General features: G+C 46.3%; 1 protein-coding gene across 7 annotated transcripts in view; it reads right to left on the minus strand.

Moving 5' to 3' along the window:
• The window catches only part of TMEM94 (transmembrane protein 94), a 74,360-nt gene that overhangs the window by 8,474 nt on the left and 43,234 nt on the right, over window positions 1-22,652 (minus strand). For 6 of the 7 annotated variants that reach the window (XM_081185086.1, XM_081185083.1, XM_081185084.1 and 3 more), the window contains 16 exons: window positions 21,763-21,867; window positions 20,555-20,719; window positions 19,375-19,587; window positions 18,114-18,429; window positions 17,058-17,231; window positions 15,666-15,768; window positions 13,949-14,166; window positions 10,919-11,100; window positions 10,261-10,399; window positions 9,405-9,520; window positions 5,727-5,826; window positions 5,511-5,619; window positions 3,424-3,613; window positions 3,010-3,087; window positions 2,150-2,235; window positions 1,273-1,354 (listed from right to left, as the gene is read on the minus strand). In XM_081185086.1, coding sequence (XP_081041212.1) covers window positions 1,273-1,354; window positions 2,150-2,235; window positions 3,010-3,087; window positions 3,424-3,613; window positions 5,511-5,619; window positions 5,727-5,826; window positions 9,405-9,520; window positions 10,261-10,399; window positions 10,919-11,100; window positions 13,949-14,166; window positions 15,666-15,768; window positions 17,058-17,231; window positions 18,114-18,429; window positions 19,375-19,587; window positions 20,555-20,719; window positions 21,763-21,867 — 2,376 coding nt within the window. The remainder of the gene's footprint in view (window positions 1-1,272; window positions 1,355-2,149; window positions 2,236-3,009; window positions 3,088-3,423; window positions 3,614-5,510; window positions 5,620-5,726; window positions 5,827-9,404; window positions 9,521-10,260; window positions 10,400-10,918; window positions 11,101-13,948; window positions 14,167-15,665; window positions 15,769-17,057; window positions 17,232-18,113; window positions 18,430-19,374; window positions 19,588-20,554; window positions 20,720-21,762; window positions 21,868-22,652) is intronic. The other variant, XM_081185081.1, reaches the window with a different exon arrangement.

Here is a 22,652-nt window from a genome sequence, read left to right on the forward strand (position 1 = left end):
CATGGAAACGCCGTTTACCTTCCCGCCGGAGCAGTACCTATTTATCTACTTGCACTTTGACGTGCTTTTGAACTGCTAAGTTGGCAGGAGCAGGGACCGAGCAACGGGAGCTCACCCCGTTGCGGGGATTCAAACCGCCGACCTTCTGATCGGCAAGTCCTAGTCTCTGTGGTTTAACCCACAGCGCCACCCGCGTACCGTACACACACACAAATATACTACAGCCACACAAACATGCCTCGCAGGCACACACACATCCTGCTAACAATTAAGGGGGTGGGCAGAGCCAGACAGTCTCTACTAGATGGGAGGAGATGCTTGGGAGGGATGGCATCAATCAAGCTGGTCATCTCCCAAGTTTCATAGATCAACCAGTATATCAAGACAACCAAAAACAGTGCCGGAAGATAATTTGTCCAGAGCCGTCAGAAAACCATTCTGAACAATCTCCAGGGACGGATCATTCTAAAAGGGACTCCCTGTCTTGGTTCAGTAGCAACTAAGTGTTCCCCCACCCCATAACATCTTGTTTCACCCTATGGTTCACAACAGAAACATTAAACCAATGAAGAACCTGTATGCTCCATATTATGCTCCCCTTCTCCCACCTACTGGCCCACTTCTCTCAAAGGCACGTTCCTTGGAAACCCCCCTTCTCTCTGTAAAGCAACAGGGATAACCAACCTCAGGAGATGTGAGGAAGGAAGCTCTTACCCAGGCATGAGACAGAGGCTCTGCCTTGAACCAAATAGGTTTGTTCTTACTTCAGCAGCAAGTAAGAATGCAAGTGTGCGAGGGAGATTGAAAATCAGAACCTGTTCTCTCACACCAGAACTGCTGTTGGAGGAAGCAGCAGGTGTCTGCATTCCAGTGGACTGGGCATCACAGGGGGCAGAGGGCTCAGATCCTGCTAGTGGGCTTCCCAAAGTCATCTGTTTGCCAAGATGTTCGACAGGGCGAGCCTTTGGCCGGATCCAGCACGGCTCTCCCTATGCTGTTAGCCCCAGTTCCCTCTAGCGGCAACAGAAGTGAGAATTGGCCAGCAGGAGACTGAGCCAACTTTCTTGCCTTGGGCAGCAGGAAGGCCCCCGAGGTAGAGGCCAGACTCCAGCATGCTAAACATTTAGCTAAGCTCATGCTAGCAAGATCTGCGGCACTGCAATCACTGGGGTGTCATGTGTCGGCAGCTGGTAAGAACATGACTTTCACACCTTCTGACGTTGCCACACGCGGACCCTAGTGAATGCCTACCCAATCGTAACCTTTTCTTACCTTTTTAGGAATGGAGGTCAGGTTCTTCCCAGTTGCCATGGACATGATGGAACTGTGAGGAGGCTTGCCCAGGAGGGACACACTTGGAAGAGGAAACAAAACTAGAATTAACCTGCTGAGACTACACACATGAAACCCCCATAATGCTGTATTGTGTTTAATGCTGTATTGTGTTTTTAATACTCGTTTGAGAGCCACCCAGAATGGCTGGGGAAACCCAGCCAGATGGGCAGGGTATAAATAAATAAATTTGTTGTTGTTGTTGCTGTTGTTGCCAGCTAATGGGGAGGCCCTTTTCACACAGTTCCTTCCTGCACTGTCAGGTCACTTCAAGCCAGTCCACAGTTAACCAGGTCACAACAGGCCTCCCCTCACTGCTTGTTTATTGCCTCCATACCCAAAAGACAGCAGAAGTCAGAGGCCAACACAGTTCCTGCTCAACTAGTGAAAAGAACAGCAGATTTAAGCCTTGCAGTGGGGATAGGGGAAACCTGTGGCCCTCTGGAAGCTGCTGTTAACTCCAAACATTCCTGACCATTGGGCATGCTGGCTGGGGCCAACGGTAGCTGAAGTACAACATGATCTGTGGGCCGTGATGGACAAAAGCAACTCAGCATATCTTTTTTGCAGAGAGAGAACCTACAGGCCAGCACTAGCAGAGACGAACAGCACTAGCATAGCCAACTCTCCACACCATGAAGGCTGATCCATATAAGCATTATGGACTCCACATGGTCTCCAACGTGGTGGCCAGAACATGAAAACCAGGTGCCCGTCCCCCGTGTGGCCCCATTTTATCTTAGGAAAGAAGTGGCGCTCCTGCGAGCATCCCCAAAGTAGAGCATGCTTGTGAATCACAGCGAGAAACCTTACTCACCTTAGCAACGGGTAGCAGAAACAGGAAAGCCACAAGATGTCGGTGGTACTGAGAATGGGGGGCAGCTGCCCCAGGCAAGAAAGGAACTAAGCAAAAGACAGCAAAAGGCACCATCAGCGGAAGGATCAGAAGACCGAAGGGCACCCACCAGCAAGTCATCACACCCATCTTGTAAAAACAAGATGGCGACTAAGAAGGGGAGGGAGTCCAGAGCAGGGAGTTCATGCCATTGGATCCCGAAGGGACCGTGAAAGAACTCATTTGTTCAACAATTTTGCATATTTGTTCATTTGGGTGCCATGGCAACAAGGAAGTATATAAATGCAAAAATCAACCAATTAAGGAGCCAGCAGTTGCTGCTACACACAGAATGTGGTGCACAGGATTCCACTGCCTGGGCAGCACTGCATTGCTTTTCATTTTTTAAAAAATGAAACATTCTGCTTATTTTAACTTAACTCTTCCAGGCCTTGTAGCCGAAGACATGATAGGAAGTTCTGTTTTGGGAGGTGAGGAACTGTGTGTGGCTAGCCTCTGCTAAGTGCTTGGAGAAAAAACACTCTCAAAAAAACTTTATTTTGAAAACCGGAACAAAATTAGAAAAGCTAGTACACTTTGCCTTCCACGCATATACTATTCCAAATGAAGAATTTGGGGACCATACATTTACGATTACAAGATGCTCCACTGTACGCTTTGGACAGCAACTAGAATCAGGGCAGCCTTCCATGACACAAGGATAATGAATACTGCTAGCAAATATCCAACTTAAGCAGCTTCCTCTGGGTCTCTCCTCCTCTTAGATGACTTGCAAGACAATCAGTCCTTTCTGCTTCCTGATGCCATTCAGAATAACTCACCTGGATTATGACCAGAGTCAGCTGACACTGGAGGAGGAAGAGGAAGCATTTGCGAATACCGTAAGTTGCATGCCGGGCCTAAAAGAAAGCATATATAAAATGGATAGTATGCAAGGTATGAGTAAACAGAGACTGTTCTTATATTGTCAGGGATGAGTGCAGTAAACAGATCCACTTTTAAAAATATGGATCAAAACTGAAAGCTTCAATTAGGATTTCTTTTTAAAAGGAACGGAAACAGGCTGGAACGTCTGTCCTGCCAAATAGCTTCTCTGCATCAAGAAGAAAAATAAGGATGGAACAGTTATTTTATTAAGTCTGGAAGCCCAAACAGATGCTAAAATGTTATCATATTTAAATGATGGAGGTTGTCACAACTGTGTTACTACCAGCTCAAAAGGAAGGGGGCTTTACCTGTTCTATAAGTCTGATGAGCCCAATGGTTTCTTCTGGATAAATGGTCAGGGAGCACGATAGGCTGTTCAGCTGGCCAGACAGCTGGAGAGGTGTGAGCTCATCAGAGATACGGGTCATGTTAGTGCTGGTGGCGTACCCAAACGTCTCCCAAGAGCAGCGAGAGGGGTAAAGAGGATCCAGGGCTATGCTGCACAGACAATACTACACAGGTTAGAGGAAAACATAATGGGGAGTAATAAGCCAGGTGCACCCAGCCAAACACCTCGGGGTTACAAAACTGATCCAAAATACAGAGGTGTCCAACAATATTGATGCTTTTTAAAAAGTGAACTAGTGGGCTACAGATTCCTTTCGGACCATCCACAGCAAGGTCACCAGCTCTGCAGGGAAATGTCCCGAGACAGGAAATCAGAACAGATTGGACTGAATAAAGAACTCTGATCATAGATCATAACAAAAGAACCGCTAGGAAAACAGGGGTCCACTCAGCCAGCAGTAAGGAGCATTGTAGCCTGATCCTTTTATTACTTTATCTGATAAATGTATACCCCACCTTTCCAAAATTAATTTGAGGCAGCTTACAGATAATATATAGCACACATCACAGAATCAAGTAAAATCAGCTAAAACTAAGGAAAAAATAAGATCAGCATAAAAGCCATGGTAAATGAAACCTGCTTTTACAAAACTCCCTTGTTTAAAAAGCAGCTTTGAGGATACTTGGCCCAGCATGTAAAGCTTTGCACTTTACCAAGTACAGGAGCAAGAACAAGATGGAACAATGAGAGCCAAAGGAACAGCAAGAGCCTCTCTGGATCATAAGCCTTCTTTGATATTGGGGTAGGGGGGGTGAGACTGGGCCAAGCATCCAGCCTCCCTGCCACCAAAACAATTCCCACAAAATTATGCATCTCTATTTCTTCAAACAAACTCTGCATCATTTATTTAAAAGCCTTTGATTTTCAGAAGGGTGCTTTTAACAGAACAAGCTTGATGGATGAATAAAGCAATATCAGCTTGAGGGCTCAAAATGGTCTCCTTTGCCTTTATCTAAATTGATTGCTGCACCTGCTCTGACCTGCTTTCCTCTCTGCTTCTCTCCCATTCCTGCTTTGCCAGAAGAGCAGAAGATTTTATACATTTGAGGACGGGGTGAGGAGACTGTGGCCTTCCAGATAGTTGGGGCCCCAACTCCAGACAGCGGGGCCAATAGTCAAGGAGAGTGGGATTGGAATCCCCATTCCTTTTTAGGAGACCAAGAGCCACCAGTACGGAGGAAGGTTCTCATATGCCACATCAGAGATCCGAACGATGGCACCAAGTCCAACACTGAGCCATGTGTTTTGCAAAATGGTTGTAGGCAGAACATCCTTTCCCAGCAACTCTGTGGCAAAGGTTGCCGTTGGAACAGATGTTCCTTATGCAACTATTTCAGACAACAACGGGCTCAGTGTGGGATTTGTTCTAAGCAGTTTTGTCAAACTGCTGATGTGGCATAAAAGGTATTTCCTCCACATTGGTCTGCTAAAGGTATTGCCGGGAGGTATCAGATAGCGGTAGTTTTGTACCCAGGGCAAAGGAAAGAAAAAGAGGAGTGCTTTTCAGGTCTCCCTGGAACTCTGTATGGGGGTGCAACGGAAGAAAACAAAGAAAGTCAACACAGAAATGGAATCAGGATGAAGGAGTGGTATGAATGAGGACAGACAGAGCTTCTCAAAGCCAGAAACCCAGAGTCTGGGTGCATCTGACCCATGGGTAGGCAAACTAAGGCCCAGGGGCTGGATCCGGACCAATCACCTTCTCAATCTGGCCTGTGGACGGTCCGGGAATCAGTGCGTTTTTACATTAGTAGAATGTGTCCTTTTATTTAAAATGTATCTCGGGGTTATTTGTAGGGCCTGCTTGGTGTTTTTACATGAGTAGAATGTATGCTTTTATTTAAAACACATCTCTGGATTTTTTTTGTGGAGCATAGGTATTAGTTCATTATTATTTTTTTCAATATATAGTCTGGCCCCCCACAAGGTCTGAGGGACAATGGACCGGCCCCCCTGCTGTAAAAGTCTGCTGCCCCCTGATCTTACCTGATGTCGCTCTGAAGGAAAAGGCAGTTGTTGCGCAAGTTGGCAGAGCTGCCGAGGCAGCAAGTGACCTCCCCGTATTCCTGCATGATCTTAATCATCTCACACATGGCTGCAAGAGAACCAGGAAAGGGGTTAAGTGTGTTGACACCCTCTTAGTTTCCACCCGGATCTCCCCATCTCAGCGACAAAGAATCCACTAGCCTGAGCTCCACTTACTTTCTGGGGTGCAATCTGTAAACAGAGGAACAAGCAAAGGCACGTTGTCAATATTCTGCAGGTGGGGCCTCACCTGGTGGATTCCACGTGGCAGTTTGGCCTGGAGTGAAAGAAGCGGCAATTAAACAAGCCAAGGAGACGGTAGACGAGGGTGAAGGCTAACAACAAGCTCAGGATGAATCAGATTCCCCGCAGCTGGAGTGATAAGGCAGAGCAATGAAATTGCTCTAACCCCTGTTCATTGCCGGATAAATTGGGCTATGTTAGGAGGAAGTGCAAACTGACATTTGCCAGAAAGATTTTCATTGCCATCAACCACTGACTTGCTCTTAATCCGCCCAAACAAGCTACACTCTGCCCTTCCCAGATGTTACACAGCGAGCAACATAACTACACACAAGTCTCACTTTACGAACACAATGCGTTCCCAGGAAATCACCCATTTCTCCGTGGTTTTCCCCTGAAATGGCTGCAGCCAATCAGCAAAAGAGAGACAAAATGGCCACCAACCACCAAAGCTCAAAAAAAAGGAAGGAAGCCAGCTCTTTGGATAAGGGAATCTGTGAAGCGTGTAGCGAGGCTTGGGTGGGTAAGTGAAATTTCAAATAGTGAGTGTGCAAACAGCAGGAGAGCAAAATCAGATTAAGAGCACAATTCTTCTTTTAAAAATCTGTTAGTTACCACCAAATATTAGTGTATAATACAAATTACAACAGATTAAGAACTTCTCTGCTCACACAGCTCAGAAAGAGAAAGGTTTTTCCTTGTGTAAATTACATAGACTAGCCCTCCCTTATAGAAAGTAATCTTCAGAGTGCAAAGTCTGCAGCCCTAAACGTGATTTACGAGGGAAAATGAAGGCAGCCAGAATAATGTATAAATGATTGGGCAGAAAAAAGTTACCGTGGGTCACTCAACACTAAATACTTATTGAAGGCCTCTAGTTTAGGATTACACACCACCAGTAACAGAGAAAGAGAGATTTGCAAACTAGGTAGATGAGAGGTTCAAATCCCACTGAGAATTGAAGCATAGGGGGCCACCAGGGGGCGCATTGGAAGATGGCTGTCAGGGAACTGACATCGGAGCTAGAGGCGGAGGGAAGGCTCTCAAATGATGCTGGAGAAGGGCCCAGCAGGGAGAGAGGCAGCTCCGCAGATGGGGAAGCAAATCAGCGCAGCACCAGGGATATAGAGGGGCTGATGGGGGAATCGGTGAGAGGGCTCCAGGACTCTTCACCGGACACCAGCGGGGAGAGCACGGGTCCTCCGCTACCCACGCCCACCCTGCGCAGAAGACTTCTGCGCAGAGAGAGTAGGAGGAGACTGGGTATCAAACAACTTTTATGTTGGAAAAGATTTAAGAAACGCCCACTGACGGATTCTGCCAGTGACTGAGGCAGCCACCATGAGAAGGGGCTGTGCAGTCAGAAAGTTTTAACAAGGCAAATTAGCCGAGAAAGGCACCAGTTTACGCACGAGTAACTCATACCCATTACAATGGCCGACAATAACATATCTCCGACCCACACGAGATAATTAAGAGGCTGTGATGGGAGTATGCAGCCTCCCTGCCCCCCCCAAGGGAATGGGGGGGCTGCCTTGCCAGCTGTGTCCATAATTTACCCCCCGATTCAAAAGAAGGGGATGAGGACACTTGGCACAAAGCCCTCGGGTGACGTTGGCTCTTCCTGACGCTGTCTCTAATCACACACTGGTTCGCATTAGCACGAAACATATAACTGGAAATATATAATTGGGAAGAAGCTAATGCACATACATCAAGTGTAGATCGGGAGTAAAGACTGCTGATTAATGGGATCTCTGCGTGCGGAGTGACGGGTTGGACAAATAAATCAAGTGAAGAATCATCATTAAAAGACTGGTATGTTGGAGTGAAACAGAAAGGGGGGGGAGGAAAAAACCTTTCTTATTTTGTCTTATGTGAGTACCAATAACCCTCCCCTCCAGACCAGAAAGAAGAATCGTTGCTAATTACTAATCACAAGCAGGAGCTAAGAACTGTGTGGAAATGAATTACTGATCAAAGAGAGGACTGGTGGAAACAACGGGGAATGGAAAGTAAGTTCTATGACGCAGTTAAAAATGGACTTCCGTTAAGACAGGACAAGGGGGAGGAGGACCAGGGTCATCGGAATGTGAATGTATGGTTATCGGAATGTGATCTTGACCTGGTAGGTCCCCCTGAGACATAGATTGGCAAGCCTGTAGAAATCAACAGACAGACTGTGGGAATGTTTTTTACGGAGATGTGGAAATGGCGTCTGTCCTTTATGTGATATGACTATTGGAGAGTGTAAAACCCACACAGAATATGTTTGTTTGTAACCCGCTTGTGAAGATTATCAGAGATCACAAAGAAAGGAATATATGATAACAACAAGAAGATGAGGAAAAAAACAAAGAGACTATCTGGACAGAACTGGATAGAACTGTTTAATTAAAGCAGCAGCAGCAAGAGCGAAGTTTGGATCCCTTTCGGAGCTTGAAGTATGGGTACCCCCAACAAAAACTTTAAAAATTTGGCTGTATAATTTGGAACTAATGTGATTTGATTGACCTGTTAATAAAAATTATATTTAAAAAGAGAGAATTGAAGCATATTAAATGTAACCCTTTCCATGAGCATTCCTAAGATGAATGAAAGAGATCAGTTTGAAGTAGAGAAACTAGACACTTCAAAGTAGCATCCTGGCCTTCACAGATGATAGTATTACTTCTCTCTCCAATAATCCACCCCACCCCACCTCTATTCTTCTGGCATGTCAGTTCATGGTACTTAAACTATCATTTTCCCTTCTTCTGAAGCATCAGCAATAGATCCAAAAGCCCATTTTATCTGCTAATCAATAACTTTTCTCCTACAAAGTTTAAGTTGCATTATCTTTCATTTTGCTTTAAGGAAGATGGCAGCAATTTAGGGGGGAAATATTTTGAAAGCAAGCATTGTTTTCAATGTTGTGGTATTTTCCCCAGTGTTGTACTCCCCCCCCCCCCGTTTTATGATCTGCTAAAGAAAAACATGTGCCAGCACATCACAGACCATGTCCATTTTGAAACACCCCCCGCAATGTGTGACCCCAGCTTGCTTGCTCAAGTTTAGTGTACCCTGATAAATTCACTAGCTTAACTCGTCCTGCTTGCATTCTTTTAGCAGTGGGCAGTGTTGCAGGGCAGAGCCACAGAGACACCCTCTCAACACTAGCAGCACCTCAGCTTACCTGGGACAGGGCTAGGGCAGCAGGAAAGGTGAGATTGTGTGGATGCACTGGCAGTGCTCCCACTAATGCATCCACCCTAACGCCAACCTCACCTTTGCCCTCCTCCCCAGCCCTCTCCTGGTAAGCTGCAAGGATGCCCTCACCACAGCAGCTACCTCTGCATCCTTAAACAAAAAAAGTTGCTGCCTCCTGTTATGTAGGCTTAATCAATTAGGGATGATTTAAGGAAGCGGACTGTTAGGGTGCAATCCTATACACACTCATCTGAAAGTAAGTGACCTAAATGGAACAGACTTCTGAGTAGACATGGATATGATTAAGCTGTAAACGGCCTCTCAAGAGGTTTAGAGAAGCAACAACAGCCATCAAGTTCATTGCTGGGAGATACAGTCAAACGCTTTGGGTTCCTAAGTAAGGTGTCCTGCTGTCAGTCTCACCCTATTGCAATCCTCCAGGAAGCTGGGAATGTCACTGTCGGTTGGCTGAAAGCTAATAAGGTCGGAGTGTCCTTCCTCCTCCATCAGCAGAAGCCCCTCTGCATCTTCTCGGGAAACTGGCAAGGACAGAGAAAGAAAGCAGCGTTACGGCTTGGAAGGCTCACACCAAAACGCCGACACAAGGCACACCCCCGCCCCTCATGTGGCTTTGTGACAGCCTGGAAAAGCAAGCTTGGATTTTCTGGGTTCTCCTAAAATAAGAGGTGTTTTGAAAATGACTCATCTAACCAGAGCTGGCAGTATCAGTTCAGAACTTTGATGAGTTTTAAATCGTCTGTCTCCTTCCTCCTGCGCCGGAAAAGACCGCAAAAAGAATGTACTACGTGGAAAGGCTGAAAATCAAGACAACCATATCCCAGCGGTGACAAAAAACGAAACAGATGTGATGGGCTGCAGCAAAAACCTCAGGTATCAAATTGGACAGAAGGGACACAGCTTCTGCATATAACTAGGCTTGTCTTCATGTTTCCAAGAAAGGTACCTCTGCCTTTGAGAACAACATGGAATTCAACAGGCAAAGCTTTCCCCACCCAGATGGGGAGAATTTCACCAGTTGGATGCCTGTACCGTATATGACATTATTCTTTGTAAAGCCTTGGTGCCCCTGGCTTTAAGGCTTTGAGAAATTAACGAACTGGGACTGTCCCATAGCTATTCTAAAGTTTGGCCTGGCTTTAGTAATAGTGCCTGTCTTGCTGACTGTAAATCTCATGGGTTTGGTTCAATCGCCAGATGGATTTGCTTTGAACAGACACTTGGACTGCAGCCACCATTCCCCTTAGGGCTATTTGCTCACCCTGCTGCAGATCATCGCGCAAGGAGCCTGCATGGCTGGGGCTGGAAGGAGGGATTTCGGAACCAGGCACATCTCCATTGGGTGTCAGGGATATGTGGCAATTCCAGCCGGTCTCCAGACCCATCTTCTCAGCAAACACCTGTGGAGGAAAGGCACTATGGTAGCAGCAGAGCCAAAGTGGGAGAAACATACATACAGTGGTGCCTCGCAAGACGAAAAGAATCCGTTCCGTGATTCTCTTCGTCTAGCGGTTTTTTCGTCTTGAGAAGCAAGCCCATTGACGGATTAGCGGATTAGCGCTATTAGCGCTATTAGCGGCTTTTAGAGGCTTATCGGATCAGCTGATAAGCGGCTTAGCGGCTTAGAAAAGGGGGGGGAGAAAAAAAACCCCGCAGGAACTCGCAAGACATTTTCGTCTTGCGAAGCAAGCCCATAGGAGATTCGTTTTGCGAAGCACCTCCAAAACGGAAAACTCTTTCGTCTAGCGAGTTTTCCGTCTTGCGAGGCATTCGTCTTGCGGGGCGCCACTGTATATATAAAAAACCAGGAATAATCTTGCAATCTGAACCAGCCCTAGGATGAGTGAGGTGGCTGTGCCTTTGATATGGCCGCTGCAGGAACTCTGAGAAGTGGTAGAGTAAGTCAAGGGAAAGCCTACCTTGCTCTTGAGCTCATCTTCCAGGGAGAAGTAGACAAAACGAATGCAGGCATTGACAAGTCCCTCAATGAGGCGGACGACATCTGATCGGGCCTGATACTGGGACGAGACCATTCCCATGAAGATCTGGCCGCTCAGAGCCTGGATGCAGTCCTCCTTCTCCATCGCTTCCCCAATCCCTTCTTTGGGCATGTGAAGAAAAGGCAAGTGTGTGGAGGCAGGCAGAGATGCCAAATATATAGAGACACAGAGGAGGAATAGGCCCAGGAGAACAGAGACATACCCATAAAAGAGAAAGACACACCAAGAACATGGGGGGAGAGAAAACAAAAAGTTGCCCATCACTTCTAAGCGGTAGCGGTAAAAGCTATACAAAGGGTGTGTTCTACTTAATATAGTTATGTTGTAGAACAGGCATAGGCAAACTCCGGCCCTCCAGATGTTTGGGACTACAGTTCCCATCATCCCTGACCATTGGTCCTGTTAGCTAGGGATGATGGGAATTGTAGTCCCAAACATCTGGAGGGCCGGAGTTTGCCTATGCCTGTTGTAGAACAACGAGGATCATTTTAACACATTAAGGCCTGGTCTACAGAGGCAGCAGGACAAGGTGGTAGAATTCTCTGCAATTGAACGTATTTCAAGTCCACTTAGTTAGTATATTCACTGTTAAATCCCATACTGACCGTTTTTGTCGTTTATGTAAAGAATTATGCAGAAATTCTGGTTTTGGTGTGCTGGCTGTTTGTCGTAATAATAAACATTGACATAATATCTCCACTTGAGCCATTCTGACATGCCCTTCAGAGCAAACAGCAGCACTTCAGACTGCAGGTGAAGGACACCACACACAAAAGTGATCACATCTAGGAGAATGCTTCCAAAGCCCAGGGGTGGGGGACCTGTAGCTCTCCAGATGGGGCTGGACTACAACTCCCATCAGGCCCAGCCAGCAAGGATGATGAGAGCCGCAGTGCAGCAACCTCTGGAGGGCCCCAGTCGCATTCGAGAGCCCATCGCTCTCTCCACTGTGTTAGTCTCCTCCTTAAAGGGAGCCTTCAAAAATGTGACCCACCCCACTGGCAGTCTGAAGAAATGATGCAGTCCATTCTGCCTGCTCAGAATTCTACCACTTTATGTCAGACTTAGGGACACAGGTGGCGCTGTGGTCTACACCACAGAGCCTAGGGCTTGCTGATCAGAAGGTTAGTGATTCAAATCCCCGCGACGGGCTGAGCTCCAGTTGCTCGGTCCCAGCTCCTGCCAACCTAGCAGCTCAAAAACACGTCAAAGTGCAAGTAGATAAATAGGTACTACTCCAATGGGAAGGTAAACGGCGTTTCTGTGCGCTGCTCTGGTTCGCCAGAAACAGCTTAGTCATGCTGGCCACATGACCCGGAAGCTGTACGCCGGCTCCCTCAGCCAGTAAAGCGAGATGAGCGCCGCAACTCCAGAGTCGTCCGCGGCTGGACCTAATGGTCAGGGTTCCCTTTATCTTTACCTATGTCAGACTTAAGATTCTCTCCCCAGAGTCAACCTTTAGTCTTTGTGCTGATACTTCCCATCTCTTAAAAGCTCTGCAGCTCCCTGTGAAACAGGGCAGGTCAGCCTCCATTGCAAATGTAGGGTTGACTAAGAACAGATTCGCATGTTGCCTAACATTTTTATTTATTTCTAAATCAGGTATGTTAGTGTACCCCACCCCACCCATCCCTCAAATAATTATTGTCCATGCAAGAGGACAATAAATGATGGGAAACAAGAGGCAAGTTGAGGAACAGAGGAGGTTTGTTACCTATAGCACAGCATTAAAAGCTAGTAACAGAACGCACACAGGAATGTCACCATGTTCTTAATTCCCATTTTTATGCCATTTGGTGAAAGGTAGAGGTAGGATTGGGAAGGCTAACTATCACCTCTTCTCAACAAGCACCAATATTAAGTGAGAATAAGCAAGTCAAGGCTGGAAGATTCGGCCTGTGGTCTGTCAAATGGACAGGCGGGGCATCTGAAATCATCCTTACTGATCTGCTCAAGGACAGATCAGAACCAGGAGCTTGCCTGGCTGAAACTAATAAGCAGCAAGAAAAGGCGGCAATCCGAAGAAGCTGGATCAAATGACCCCTCTTTTCTGATGACAAGGCAGCCTACCCGAATATAATGTGTCAAAATTTAGACAAGCAGGATTCTTCCGCAATTGGCAGGTCAGATGGGGACAAGGTTGAGACCTTGAACAATGAGGAAACAGAGAATTCCTGATGTGATGTGGAGATCAAGGCCAATGAGTGTTTATGCAGTCGTGGAGCTTTCCATACTAGGATCACCGTTAAAACATAGAAAACGTAATCTTTCAAACAGTTAACCTCCAAAAGAAAATTTCCAAAAAGACTGGATTAATAATAGTCAACACTATTAAGATTCGCCCTTTTTCGTTTGCTTGCTCAAAAGTAAATTATTTAGCGGAGGTTCTCCATTTACAATATATTTTTCTCTTCATTTTCTTGGTGATCGTCACATGGAAGGCACTGTGACGGAACAAGGGTCTCACCAGATTTACTTTCCACGTCACATCATTGTGCAAAACACATTTGAATTGTTTGATTCAAAGCATCTACACCCAACAACTGGGTTTTTAAATCCTATGGGTTATGTCCAGAGCTGCTGTGCCACATGCACAGCAGATGCCTGCTTATGCAATGGAACTTCCCCTTCCCCTGCAGCCCCCGTTGCATCCTCAAATGTGCTCCAGAGGGTTGGGGGACACTCAGGAGCAGATCAGGGGAGTGGAGAGGAAGGGGAAAACCCCACTGCAAGAGTGGAACTCATCACACACAGAGTTGGACACAGCCCTCAAACTTCTCTCCTAAGGTCATTTTTCCGTAACCTTGTGGTTACGGAATCCTAGGTGTCCATCTCGGAGTCACTTGAAGAGTGCCCTGAGATAAAAAAAACCAGCAACAAACCAAAGCTGGCGGAGCACCACCCCAGATGCATGCATGGAAGGATCTGCAATGGAGGCAAGGCACCTACCATCAGAGCTCCAGCTGTTCCTCCGGCTGCTCTGCTTGATGGGCGTCGTCCCAGGGAGGTCACAGGACGTGAAGATGGCACTCTGCCCGGGGACCTGCACTAGCTCTATGCACTTCCCATTGAGCTGGGAGGACAAGGCGCAGTGCATGGGCTTGTAAGAGAAGGCGGAGCAATAGCCCGAAAGACAGGCACGCTGGTAGAAATCCAACACTTTCTTCCTGAGAGCAGAGAGAGAGAATGACAAAGGCCACCAGAGATATGTTAAGCACAAAACAGTCTCAACGTCTGCACGCAACACATGCCTGGCTAGTAAAACTACTGCCCAGACTCATGCTTTTCAGGGGCAGAATCTGAGAGGAGCTGAGAGGAGGCAAGGAAGCGGCTTCTGTTCATTCCTTATCGAGTATTTTGAGGCATCTTTCCTTTGATACTAATGGTTCACAGCCCTTGTGCATCAACCCCTTCCACATTTCTCATGGGTCAGCACTTGCTTCCCCACGGCCAATATTCAAAATTCCTTCACATCTGTGACAGTTGTGTGTGTACGCTCGCAATGCACACTCCTGCATAGATATAATTCTAAATGTATGTATATATGTGTGTATATATACACATATAAATATACACAGACACTTATTTGTTCCTGTACCTGATTATGTAACCTTGCATTTAGTCTTTTGGCTAAACTTTGTAAGTTCTTTACAACACCTGAATGAGCTTTCGTGTGCATGCACACTTCTTCAGATACACGAAAGCTCATACCAAGAACTAACTTAGTTGGTCTTTAAGGTGCTACTGGAAGGAATTTTTTTATTTTGACTATGGCAGACCAACACGGCTACCTATCTACTACTAACACCTGAATGGTTTGCACTGCTCTCTCTTTCCTTGTTTAAAACAAATTGTAAAATGATGTACATGCACACATACCCAAAATCTGCATTGATGTGCATTCTATGTGTGGTGTGTGTGTGTGTGTGCGCGCGCGCGTAATCACAAAGCATTTTAAATTGTTCCAGAAATTGGTGGGGAAAGAACCTTGGGTTACTTGCTCTGGCCATTACATAGCTCATCCCGCACACCTGTACAGTGGTACCTTTAGATATGAACGGGATCCGTTCTGGAGCCCCGTTCGCATCTAAAAGCAAAGCAAACGTAACCAGCCATGGCACGTCTGTGCGCGTGTGTCGCTTTTCGCCACTTCTGCACATGCACATGATGTCATTTTGAGCGTCTGCGCATGAGCAAGCGGCGAAACCCAGAAGTAACGCGCTCTGTTACTTCCGGGTTGCCGCGGAGCGCAACTCGAACGCGCTCAACTCGAAGCGTATTCAACCTGAGGTATGACTGTATTGCAGCAGCACTTGTCATGCTATTGCAGGCTTCTTTGGGCTTAACAAGGGGCAGCATGAAGCATTACAAAAATCTGAAAAACCCACTTGACGCAAACTGAGAGAGGCACCAAGAGTGCAAGTGCGTATCAGGGCCAATGACAGCTCTACAATGCTGCCTCCGTGATTTCTGAAAAGGCATCATCTGTGGGCAGCCTAAACCTTCCTCTGCAGGAAGATCTCTGCATACAGAGCCCCATAACTATGACTTGCCCACAGCCATAAGCAACCTTTGGCGAAAGCAAACATCGCAGGCTACCCAAACATAAATCTCTCCAGCAGTATGTTTTCGGCAGCCGGTGACTTGTGCAGATAAGGTTGCCTACCTGTCAGAGCCAGACAGTGGATAAATATCCGAACCGTCCCAGAAGTCTGTGCAGGCCTCCAGGATGACGTCAGCAGTCCCATGGGAAAGCATCTGCTCGGTGCCTGAGAGAGAAAAACATGGACCTGTGTCTCAACTCTAAAAATTGCTTGCTGACAGGCTGCTTTATTGCGAAGATTTCTAACACTCTACATCGCCCACAGGCTCCCTAGGTACAGTTGATAATGTGACAAATGGTGATTAAACACATTTTAAGTAGGCGCTAGAAGAAACTTTTCTGTCTATCATAAAATCTACGCTAAAGCAGAAGACCAACTGTCAGGAGCCAGGAGAGGAGCGAAAACCATTTGCTAAGTGTTATACAAGTACTAGCAACATGCCCATCAATGTGACAAGTGGCCAGGATGGGGAGGGAGGAGAGACAGAAGATGCTGCAAGTCTATTGCTGGAAGTGCAATTATTCTGTGTCATATGAGGCACCTTTTGGATCAAGAAGAAGACTTCTCCCCCATTTAGCGTCAAGTACACAAAACCCAGACGGTGTCTCTGAGAAAAGTTTGCTGCCTGCCCCTCCTTTCCCAGCAGAACTGCCTCTTCTCAACACTGTGCCCCACTGACAACTCTCAGACACTCTTTAGATGAAAGACCCAAGCGAATCTCTCTTCCCTCTCTCTAACATGGTAACTGCCTTTAAATAGATATTCCTATGCCTCTCTGAAGGAAAAAGGCTAGCAGTAGCTTCCTAGGGTTCAGCCGTTGTCCTGGAGAGCCTGCTCAGTTTGCCTGCCTGAGGGAGACGCACCATCTGAGGGAGACGCTGGAGTGTGACTTAAACAAACTTGGCTTTTAAGTCTGTTATTATTCACTGTAAGTCTTCCGGGGCTTTACATATTGAAAATAAATGGTAATAAAATTTAAGCTTCTTCGTCTGCATAGTCCTTCACTGAGTCTGGAAACTTCCAAGGCAAGTATGGAGCATACATAAGCTTTTGAACTAAACAGGAAGAAACACAGGGAACAAGCCATGGTGACCTGACTGACAATATAGTTTAATATCCTGGTTCTCGGCAGCAACTAAAACAACCCCCCAAATTTCAACTTAAGGCCTCAGTTGAAACTAACACCAGCCAGCCACTGAGAAATAGCTCCTCTCCTAGGAGCCTCCACTGGAGAGAATTGGTAACTTCCCTGTAGTAGCATAGAAATGGCCTGTTCTGGCTTATATTTTAGGACCACGTTCCTAAGTCCTTTGCTATTCCTCTAAGAATACATATAAAAGGCCCTGAATAGATTGGCTAGGCCGCCAGCCAAATTGCAGTCCCAGAGGTGGTATTTTAATGGTCATCCTTCTGATCACATGTTAGTCAAAATCCCGCCAAGTCAGTGTCCTTACTGGTAGTAGTGTCTTTGACAAAAAGGCTGATCATGTGGCTCAAAGGTGGTCTCCTTTTGGTGATGAATGAGAGTTTCCCAAGCATCGTCTCCTTCACCATCTCATCTGATGGCAGCCGGTAAAGGGCCAAGTAGTTCTCCTGCTTGAAAAGCTCTTTGGCACCAGGTGTAAAGCCTGGGGGAGGGGAAAAAAGTAATATGGGAGGGGAATTCTTGGGCAACAGGAATCCCAAGGAATTTGGCGCTGCTCTCCAAGTTCATCTGCCATTCTCCTCTGCCTATGATCATCGCCTAAAGGACTGCCTTGCCTCATATAACCACCTAGCGGAATTGACTCATGCGTATACGCACAGTGCCAGGAAATAAATAAAACAATTCAAACATGGAAATAGCGGGAGAGAGCTGGAGAGTCCTCGTGGCTCACAAGGAGACCCTCCCCCAGAGCCCAAAGAGGACATCAGTGAGAGCAGATGAGGCCTCAAAGAGTCAGGGGGCACAGCGGGGCTTTGTTTACGCTACTCCTCCTCCCGCCTAACAGCTGAATGGTAGCGCAACAGCAACAGCCGCTTTCCCGCATGTCTTTCAGCCTCCTGCCAGCCCCAGAGCTTCAATTCCAGCTGAGGATTTATTTATTTTTAATAATAATAATAATAATAATAATAATAATAATAATAATTTATTATTTATACCCCGCCCATCTGGATGAGTTTCCCCAGCCACTCTGGGCGGCTTCCAAGCAAGTGTTAAAAACAATACAGCATTAAATATTAAAAACTTCCCTAAACAGGGACTAACTTCAAGCACTGATTCAAGATTATCAGTTACCTCTTCTTTCCCCCCCGGATGCGTATTTATGGCATGGGTTGGAGAGAGAACAGCCAAGAGGGCATTTAAAGAGTGTTTGGAGGGTGCTTCCCATTTTGCATGATTTCACTTGTGTGCACAGGGGCCCAGAACGTAACCCACGCATACGCTGAGAGAGTCCCCTGAGCTAACACACAGCAAAGTTACAGTGGCACCCCTCACCAGCTGACCTCTCCGCCTCTGCCCTCCTCACCTATGAGCCTAGCCAGCTCACAGAGTCCCCACGGAATATGGACAGGCAACACGGCGTTGTGCGTCTCCTGCAAGGCGATGTTGCAGAGGTGGTCGGAGAATCGGCACAGGCGCTCCGTCACGCTGGCGTTGCACAAGTTAAGCAGCACGTTCAAGCCCAGGGGCTTCAGGGAGGTCAAGTGCATCTGCCAGTTGGAGTCGTCAAACTGGATGCAGGAGGGATTCTGCTGGTCCTGGGAGAGGCTCAGCATCTCCAAGTGGTAATCGCACACAAAGTCTTCCGCCTCGCACGCCAGTCCCTCGCTGTCAGCCTCAACCTGGCTCAACATTCAAGAAACGCAAAGTCAAAAGTTAAGGTGCCAGTGTCCGTTCCCCTTTCAGAGGGGGAGAGAAATTGAGAAATGGTTAGTGCACAACTCGCAGGCTACATCAGTGGCGGGGGAGCTTTGACACTGCAGATGCTCTTTGACCATAAAACCCATCAGACCCAGCCAGCAAGGTCAAAGGTCAGGGGTGATGGGAGTTGTGATTCAAAAATGTCTGGGGACCCAAAGCTGTGAGGACTGGGTTAGAGCTTGTGGATGGGAAGTCAATGACTTAACACAGATGTTGCCTAAACCCACTGAAATCAATAGGCTTGAGTGACTCAGGCACTACTGGATTGGCACCAGAAACTTTTTACTTGCTGTAACATTGCATAACAATGGCCAGCGAAGCCACTCACCTAGAAACTTGCACATGAAATGAGTCCTGCTTCTCTAACCTATTGGTTCTGCCATCCTCTGTTGTGTATTCTCCTAAAGCAGGAGTGGAGAACTTGTGGACCTGTAAATGTTGCTAGACGGCAACTTCTATCATCCTTGACATCTGCAGGGCTTCGGGTTCCTACCTAGGAACTACAAACAGCCCTCAGAACTCTTTCATTTAATTGGCAGAATAATTAGCGTCCTGAAAAACCTTCGGTCTCTCTACAGACAGACATATAGGCACAAGGCCTTAAATCATAAACCTAGCTAGGTAGCCGCATGCAAATCAGTCCGTGGTGCTTTGGGGCAGCAGGCACTTATAATTTCCCCCAAGACACACTTCTTCCTTTTGCCCTAAGAAGAGGAGTTTTCAAATGCTCTTTCTTCCTCTCTCATGTTCACAACTCTTACCCTCCCGCCTTATCTACGGATGACTCCTTAGCAGACTGGGACGCCACCTTTCTCCTAACTGGACAGGACAACCTCCTGACCTCTGCAGCCTTTGGCATTCCTTACCTGCATAGGCTCCTCCTCCCCACCCTCGATGTCCTTACTGAAGCTCACATTGGATCCCGAAGGGTGTTTGCTGCGGCCGGTTGGCTTCTTGTGAGTATGAGCCTCAGAAGACTTTGGGGTGTTGCCGGTAGACCACTCCACTCTGTCTTGCTCATTGGTGATGTGAACGATGTCTGACAAAGGCCTTGAGAGCAGAGCGTCCCTTTCGTGGGGCTGAAATACAGCATAAGAAGAGATAAGGAGAGAAACACCTGTGAGTCAAACTGGAGGAGGAAAAATGCATTACTTAGCAACTTCGAGGCCCCAGAAGACTTGGTTTATCCTTCCAGGTGAAGGGGGAAGTTGGACCCGGTTTTAAGACAGAAACTGCCTTGGTCACTCAAGTGGACCACTTGTGGCAGAAGATGGGGGGACGAGTGAACTTTTTGATTCTCCAGATTCCCAATATTAATTCCAATTTATTCATTTGTTGCTCACTGTTTTAATCATTCTGACTGATATGAAGGGGGGGTATATGTGTGAATTATGTATTATTATTATTATTATTATTATTATTATTATTATTATTATTATTAATGTTTTGTTGGTTGGTTCACCATGGTATTGCTGCTTTTTTACTGTTCAATTTTATGTCTTATTTTTTTCATTGCTTTATTTCCCCCTAGGAGCCACTACTGAGTTGATTATGTAAGATAAAGCAAGTCCCAAATTTTCAAACTAAATAAATAGTGGTGGCAAATAAGTTATTTGTTTATTTATTTATATGCCGCTTTTCAAAACTAGAATTTACGAAGCACTTTGCAGTAACAGTATAAAAACCAATAGCATCCAATAAAACAAAAGAAAGTCAGCTAAAATTAGAAAGCAAACTGGAAGCAGTTTATCAAAGGATAGACAAAGCAGACCAGTTTTTTTATTAACTGAAAATCCCAGCTAAGAATGAGGCTGAGTACACCCTCCTGAGGACAAGCTTCATTCCACATTGTTGGGCAACTGTGAAGAAGGGCCTTGCTCTGAGGAGAAGCCAGTAATGCACTGCTAGAGGGTGAGAGCCTGAAAAGGGTCTCTCTGGCAGATGTCAAGACAAAAGAGGGTTGAGGGGTCTTCTAGAAACTGGAGAGAAAAGAAGGCAGAATTTCTTGACAAACCAGACTCTATGGTCCAGAAAACTGTCTCTCACCTCTTCGTCCAATTCTGGGTGGCAGAAGGAGCGTGTGGAGAGTTCATCCGTCAGGTCTTCATGGCTGCTATGAGGAGGTTCCACTTTACCACTGAAGAACAAAACCGTCTCTGGACTGGGATTAGGCCAGGACAGAATTCCTTGCTTATCCACACAGCAAAGCACCTAAAAACAGGCCCAAGACATCCCACAACACCCCAGGGACACACAAAAAACTATTGGCAAGACTGTGCATGAATCACTGAGGCAGATAAATATCAGCCGTATCACCTCACTCTTCAAGCACAATGGATAGCAGAAGGAAAGGCTCTTTCTGAGTAGCCTCCCATCCCTGGAGACTTCCCTTAATGCTACCAAATACAGCACTAACCTCCTCGACATCTCTGTCAGTTTAATGCGCAGATGCCACCACAAGATAGTTTAAAGACAGGATGGTTCAGTGGCAAGCAGCCTCCCCAGTTTAGTGATAAGCCATCTAAGGCCAAGAAGCATTCAAGCTGAAGAAAGCAAAATGTGACCCTTGTCGGTGTCCTTTATGACTTACTGCCACAAGTTTCCCAGGCTGCTCCACGTAGGACAATCTCCTGAAAACTATCTATGCTAAGTGCAGGAATGAGGAATGCTACCAAAAAAAGAGAGAGAGAGAGAGAGAGCAGAAGGCACAACTCTAGAATGAGTACTTGGAGTGTAAATGCTTCCAAGGCAAAAAACAGTAAGCTCAGATTTATATGTGATTCATTTAAAAAGAAAGAGCTTGGGTCTATCACATCTTTCCCTGACCAGCAGATACTACTGTCAGTTGCTTGAAGCAAGAAACAGCTAGCTAGCCCATCCAGGTCATAAGAGCTTGCCCATGGTTATTGCAGAAATCTGACCTCCTGTGTTTCAGACATCAGGGTCAAGCTGAATGTATTATCTAAGTCACTAACTCAGAAATATCCAGCTAACAATACAGATGCCCTCATGGGATTTAGAAGAATCTTTTGGAAACTGCCTTGACACGAAGTCAGGCAATTGGCCTATCTAGCTTAATGTTCTCCAGGATTTCAGACAAGAGGACATCTGCAGCCCGACTTGGAAAAGCATATGCTCTACCGCTGAGCTATAGCCCTTGCCCTGTAAAAGAAACAGGAAACCTAAGGACCCCAGCAGGCAGACCCTGCAACTAGGATGCTCACTATCAGATCGCTCCTTGCAAGCATACTTACTGTGACAGATCCCAGGCTGTGTAGCAAACTAGAGGTGAAGGTGAGGGTTGGAGACCTGCCCTTCAGAACATGCAGGAAGTGGCTCCAGATGCACCGCATCATTTCCTGCCAAAAAAAGGGGGAATGGACACGGATGGATTCACAAAGTGAAGGAAAAGAGGCAAGAAGTTTCAGTTCATTGTGAAATGAGATCCATTTCCAGAAAAGGCAGGACTACAGGAAAGTGCGCTGCTTCACATTTCTGAAGGGAGGAAGGTACAGCCTGCTGTACATAAACAAGAGATCTAGTGCTTGAAGAAACTCGATGAGATGATCAATACACAGGTTGTACAAAATGCTTGTAGCATGGGATTTCATTTATAAGGTTCACTCGATGGATTTTCATGCTGCATTGTGGTTTTATTGTTCAGTCCCGTATTCTGGGCTGCTCAGAGAACATTGCTAAGGAGCAATGACACAATCTAATATTGGAGGCAAACTGGTGGGAAAGCAGGCTATAATTAATTTATTTCCAATATTTCATACCACTTAACCCAATTAAAACACAACAACAGAATATCTTAAAAACAAGTTAATAAAGCACAAGCACACTGTACCAAAAAAAAAGAAAAATGGAAGCAGAGTCTACAAAAACTTGGGTAAATATGCAAATTTTAAAGAGGCATTTAAAAGTCATTATCCTCTTTGTCTCATTAATTACCGGGGGGGGCATTCTAAAGAGTAGGTGCTATATCACCAAGAAGGCCCACTTCCATGTTGCCATAGGGTGACAATCCACTGCATCATTTATTATTTTCATGTGTATAATGGCTGTCTGTAAAACACAATGAACTGACTGACTATTGGCAATCCACTAGTCATGGAATGACCAGCAGGGTCTCCTCAGAAGT

The sequence above is a fragment of the Podarcis bocagei genome, assembly GCF_964188305.1.
Source record: "Podarcis bocagei genome assembly, chromosome: 2".
Taxonomy (NCBI): Eukaryota; Metazoa; Chordata; class Lepidosauria; order Squamata; family Lacertidae; genus Podarcis; species Podarcis bocagei.